This window comes from Macaca fascicularis, chromosome X, assembly GCF_037993035.2.
Source record: "Macaca fascicularis isolate 582-1 chromosome X, T2T-MFA8v1.1".
Lineage (NCBI taxonomy): Eukaryota > Metazoa > Chordata > Mammalia > Primates > Cercopithecidae > Macaca > Macaca fascicularis.
The window spans coordinates 159082864-159088638 of record NC_088395.1 but is presented as its reverse complement, the minus strand read 5'-3'; the positions used below and the strand labels follow the sequence as shown (position 1 = coordinate 159088638).

At 56.4% G+C, this 5775-nt stretch overlaps 1 protein-coding gene across 3 annotated transcripts; it reads left to right on the top strand.

The window, feature by feature from the left end:
• Positions 1–1734: 1734 nt before the first annotated feature.
• PNMA5 (PNMA family member 5) lies at positions 1735–5108 on the top strand. Of its 3 annotated transcripts, none has more exons than XM_005594884.4 (3): positions 1735–1870; positions 1971–2032; positions 2227–5108. In XM_005594884.4, the coding sequence occupies exon 3, from the start codon at positions 2349–2351 to the stop codon at positions 3693–3695; it is 1347 nt and encodes a 448-aa protein (XP_005594941.3). In that variant the 5' UTR covers positions 1735–1870; positions 1971–2032; positions 2227–2348; the 3' UTR covers positions 3696–5108. The 3 variants fall into 3 exon arrangements, with proteins under 3 accessions (XP_005594941.3, XP_005594940.3, XP_045240459.2); XM_005594883.4 differs by having other exon boundaries at positions 1971–2046; XM_045384524.2 differs by having other exon boundaries at positions 1735–2032.
• The last annotated feature ends 667 nt before the right edge of the window (positions 5109–5775 follow it).

The following is a 5775-nucleotide window of genomic DNA, read 5'->3' as shown; positions in this document are numbered from 1 at the left end:
GGCGGGATCCCACTAGATCACACACAGCACCCCGAGGAATCCCTGCCATTTCCAGGCAGAACTTCAGGGAGACCTGGCCAGGCGCGGTGGCTCACACCTGTAATCCCAGCACTTTGGGAGGCCAAGGCAGGTGAATCACCTGAGGTCAGGAGTTGGAGACCAGCCTGGCCAACATGGGGAAACCCAGTCTCTACTAAAAATACAAAAAGTAGCCGGGCATGGTGGCATACGCCTGTAATCCCGGCTACTCAGGAGGCTGAGGTCGGAGAATCGCTTGAACCCAGGAGGCGGAGGTTGCAGTGAGCTGAGATCATACCCTACTGCACTCCAGCCTGGGTGACAGAGTGAGACTCCGTTTCAAAAAAAAAAAAAAAGAAAAAAAAACTTCAGGGAGACGTATTCCACCCTCGACCCTGCCCGGAGACACTGCAGTCAGGACAGTAGCTCTTGGCCCTTGCCCTTGAGGGAAAGTGGCTTCGAACCTTCCCCTCCTAGATTCTGCCTGCTTCCACTGGTGTCGGTGGTGTGGGTGTATGTAAATAACAGGGTGGGGATTGGGGGAACAGGGAAATGGAGGTGGGGGTTTGGGGACATCAGTTAGACTTGCATGGAGGTAGGAGTTGGACTTGGTGAGGGGGCAGGGCTTGGGGTAGGAGTTGGACTGTGGGTGAGGGCAGGGCTTGAGGCGGGAGTTAGACTTGGGTGGTGGAAGGAGTTGGACTTGGTGGGGGGCTAGGCTTGGGGTAGAGGTGCAACTTAGTTGTAGGCAGAGTTTGGCAGCAGGCGTGCAAGTTTTGAGGTGGGGCTTAGGAAGGGGTGCAACATGGCTGCAGGGGTGGGGCTTGGGAGGGAATGAAGTTTGCAGTGGGGGTGGGGCTGCAACCTTACCTTAGGATCCCTTCTGCCCTAGCAGCAGCCCCCCCGCCCCCCACCTCCCTCCTCACCTCCCACCCCTCTCGCCATTCTTCCCCCCACTCCTCCTTCCCCCCCACCCCTCCCCCCTTCCCCCCTCCTCTTCCCTCTGCCAGTTGAGCAGTTTCTTCTACCCCTGCACCAGGGTCCTAGTGGACACCTATGCAGAATCTGAATTGGCATGGCCTGAGCAGGGACATGTGTGTGGGACAGAATCACAGCAAAATACCTGTGCTTTGCCTTGGACAGATCCAGGGAAGCAGGAACCATCACGCCTGAGTCAGGAACTGCCTAATTGGATAGAGTTGAAGAGCAGAGCGACTCTGAAGTGACTGTGTTATTGCAGCATCTGCGCTGCCAGCAGGGCCAACCCAGAAAGGTGAGCAGCTGTGAGGTGGGCCCTGTTGGGAGGGTCTCTGGAACCCCGGCAAAGAGTGTGGAGAGGGGACTGCCTGCCAGCGTTCACAGACTCTGCAGGGTAGGGCCATCTCTAGGGCAAGAGTTGTTGGTTTCCTGCAGTCTGGCAGTGGGGACCTCATCAGGGTCCCTTTTCTACCTGATTTCAGCTTCCACACAATTGAAACCATGAGCTCCTGTCCTTTCAGCACTCACTCCTCAAGCCCACCTCGCTTTCCCTCTCCCACCCTCCTTTTTGCTGGGAAGCTTTATTGGTTGGAGGCCAATGACATCACCTGTTGCTTCTCAAGGACCTTAGCCTTACCACATGACACTCCCCTGCAATAGCAACCCATGGTCCATGGTATTCTCTGTATCCATGGCAACACTGCAGCTTGTCACACAATCTCCACACCCACCACTCTCATTGCATTGCGCAGAGCTCGGCCATCTTTCTCATCTGTCAGGCATTCCTGAGAAAGAGGGCCATTCTACCTCTCCTGCTGCCAGCCTTCACTCCAGCAAGGAGGGTGCTGGGTGACCTGAGCCCACATAGCCCTGAGTGAGCAGTGAGGCCGTCTCCTGCCCTCTTCCGCCTGGAGAGCTTGTCAGTGTCCCCAGATGTCAGGCCCTGCCTCCTGACTTTGGCCTTTTCACTACAGATACCCGAAGCACACACAGCAGAGTCCTCTGGACTTCGAGGAGGAACCCACAGCAGGAGGAGGTCAGCAGGGAGTGGTGAGATGAGGAGATCTTTGCCTGGGGAGAACCTCCACCCTCTACCCTCCCCAAAATAACTTGGGGAACCCTGGGAAGAAGGGACTCCATCCCTGCTCGGGGGTGGGGGCAGAGGAGGGGTGCTTGGGGGTATAGGTTGGGGTAGGCATTAACAATGCTCTCATCCCATTTGCTTTGCAGGCTGTGGAAACCTGGGACCACTTCTACCTTCCTACGTGGCAGTGGCTCAGAGTTATTTGAGTGCTGTCAAACTAAGCTGATTGCTGCCCTAGTATTAGATCAGTCCATAGAAAGTGGGAGCAATGGCATTGACACTGCTAGAGGATTGGTGCAAGGGGATGGACATGGACCCCAGAAAGGCCCTGCTGATCATAGGCATCCCCGTGGAGTGTAGTGAGATGGAAATTCAGGACACTGTGCAGGCAGGCTTACAGCCCCTGCGCGCATACAGGGTGCTAGGGAGAATGTTCAGGAGGGAAGACAACGCCAAGGCAGTCTTCATTGAATTGGCTGACACTGTCGATTACACTACTCTGCCTAGTCACATACCAGGAAAGGGGGGCTCCTGGGAAGTGGTGGTAAAACCCCGTAACCCAGATGACGAGTTTCTCATTAGACTGAACTACTTCCTGAAAGATGAGGGCCGAAGTATGACAGATGTGGCCAGAGCCCTGGGATGTTGCAGCCTCCCTGCCGAGAGCCTGGATGCAGAGGTCGTACCCCAAGTTAGACCCCCACCTTTAGAGCCTCTGAAAGAAAGTATGTGGTACCGGAAACTGAAAGTGTTTTCGGGAACTGCTTCCCCTAGCCCAGGTGAAGAGACCTTTGAAGACTGGCTAGAGCAGGTCACCGAGATAATGCCCATATGGCAAGTGTCTGAGATGGAGAAGAGACGGCGTTTGCTGGAGAGCTTACGAGGGCCTGCTCTGTCAATCATGCGGGTGCTCCAGGCCAACAATGACTCCATAACTGTGGAGCAGTGCCTTGACGCCTTAAAGCAGATCTTTGGGGATAAAGAGGACTTCAGAGCCTCTCAGTTTAAGTTTCTGCAGACCTTTCCGAAGATTGGAGAGAAAGTCTCCACTTTCCTGCTGCGCTTAGAGCCCCTGCTGCAGAAAGCAGTGCAGAAGAGCCCCTTGTCAGTGCGCAGCGCAGACATGATTCGTCTGAAACATCTCTTAGCTCGGGTCTCCATGACCCCCGCCCTCAGAGGCAAGCTGGAGCTCTTGGATCAGCGAGGGTGTCCTCCCAATTTTCTGGAGTTAATGAAGCTTATTCGAGATGAAGAAGAGTGGGAGAACACTGAGGCAGTGATGAAGAATAAGGAGAAGCCATCAGGGAGAGGCCGGGGGGCCTCTGGTAGACAGGCAAGAGCAGAAGCCAGTGCCTCTGCACCTCAGGCCACCGTGCAGGCAAGGTCTTTGAGCGACAGCAGCACCCAGACTGTACAGGGAGGCTTACCCCCATTAGTGAAACGCAGGCGGCTGTCGTGCAGTGAAAGCACTAGGGAAGAAGACTATGGCCAGGCCATGTATCCCAAGGCTGAAAACCAGACTCCAGGCAGGGAGGGGCCACAGGCTGCAGGAGAGGAGTCGGGAAACGAGGCAGGGGCTGGGGCCATGAGCCATCCCAAGCCCTGGGAAACATAGGCTCAGAAGACCCAAGCACTCCTTCCCCTGGCAGGCAGCAGGGACATTTGAACAAAGGGCAGCTTACACTAACAGGGAACTTGATTGGGGCAGAGGGACAGGGAAGCCAGGTCAAGATCAAGCCCCTTTACTTTCCACCAGCTGGAAGGGACTTCACCAACCTAGACCAAATAGCATCTGGTTCAGTGGGGGCCAGGCCCATGGCCCCTAACAGGTATAGGAGACACAAGCAGGGAACAGCTACACTTAGCACAGGGGGTGGCTGGGCTTCAGATGGGGACCCCAACAAAGCAGGGGCTGAAGACGGTGTGGCTGGGGGCTCTGGCCTGGTCATCTGGACACCCCCAAATATCCACCCTGTGAACTTTGAGCTGAGAATGCCCACTGGCACCCAGGCCATGTGGGACCTGGAGGAGCCTGCCTGGGGCCTGCCTCTGCCAGAAGGAGCCAGGGCTGCTGAGGAAGAGCTGTGGGGGAGAAGTGAAGCCCGGCAGGGGAGGCTGCAGGGTCCAGCCCGTCTTTAGGATCATTTACACTGCATGAGGGGAGCCCCAGGAAGGCAGCATTCATGACCCCCTGCACCAGTGAGGAAGAGAAAGAGGAGGAGAATTAAGAAGAGGATGATCAGGAGGAGGAATAGGAGAATAAGGAGGGGCAGGAAGAAAAGGAGGAGGAAGAGGGGGAGGAGAAGGAGGAAGAGGGGAAGGAGGAGGAAGAAGTGTGAGAAGAGAGGACTTGTTGGGGGTGGGTAGTTGTTTTTGGTTTGCGTCATCACCAGGCCCAGGCTCTGCTCACTGCTGTTCCGTGTCAAGAACTCCACCTCTGCTTTGCCGGTGTAGATCTCGGCCAGCAGCTGCTTGTTCTCTTGGGGATGTTTGTGTTTGTATCTGAGCAGCTCCTTTCCAGAGTACCCCAGCGCAGTTCCAGGAGACAGTGGGAAGGAGGCATGGCAGACGCTCACCTTGTGACCGTGACCTTGACTGCAGGAGGACGAACCAGACACAGGACGGAGCAGGGCTGCCTGAGGCTCCCCAGGAAGCTTTGTGCTTTGGCGTTCCACCCCTGTTGTTACTCGTGACTCAGTTTCCTCAACTTGGTGGGGTGTTCCCTGCTATGTTTTCCAGCATCCTGTGACTGTCCTGTGCAGTCTATAAGACAGGGCCCTGCCCCAGCGGGTGGGCTCAGGAGGGGGTTACCTGAAGTGAGTACACATTGCCAGAGCCCACAATCCTGGCAAGAGGTGGATCCTGGGGCCCTGTGGAAGGAGGGATGTGGTAGGGGGAGCCACGGTGAGGGAGGGGCCTGGGACTTGTGACTTGCAGTGGTTGTTTGCAGTGTCTGTCTGTGTTACAATTCCCTTCTCTTCAGCGGTTTCAGTTCATGTTTCTCTTCAATAAATTTTGTTCAGTGTTCCAGCAGTGTCTTGCCTCTTCTGTATGAAACTGGGGTGGGCGGTGGTCTGCTGGGGACGAGGCCACAGTGGCCAGGCTGACATTGGGGTGTGTGTCCATGAGGACCTGTGGTGTGCCTTGGGCTGCATGGAGCCTGGCGACAGGATGCTGGTGGTCATGAGCAGTGACTGGTTGGGTACTAAAGGCACTCCAGGTGCCCTCAGGAATAAGTGGGTTGGACATTGAAGGCTGGGCAAGGGGCAGCAGGTGGGTTCCAGGCCCCTGATTCCTGGCAGCACTGTAGGGGTGTGGCTCAAGGCTTCCAGAAGGGTCAGAGAGGCCATGTGTGCAACCGAGGGCAGAAACCAAGGTCAGAGAAGAACCCCAGGAGGGCCTGGACAGGCAGTCAGAGGCCCTGTGAAGAGCTGTGTGCAGGACTCAGGGGGTGGTGCAGGGGCTGCTGTGTGCCCACCCTCCCAGATCAGCCCGCAGGTGGCCAGCCTTGGCCTAACCACTGAGGGATGTTTGGGGATAGTGTGTGTGTGTGATGGCCAAGGGACAGAGTGTTGGTCAGACAGGGATCCCAAGTGCTTATGTGTCGGGGAGGGGGAGAGGAAGGGCGGGGGGAGCTGCACTTCATCCTGGGTCCTGTTCTGCTCTCTTCCCAGTGTGCTGGGGGGGCCTCTACT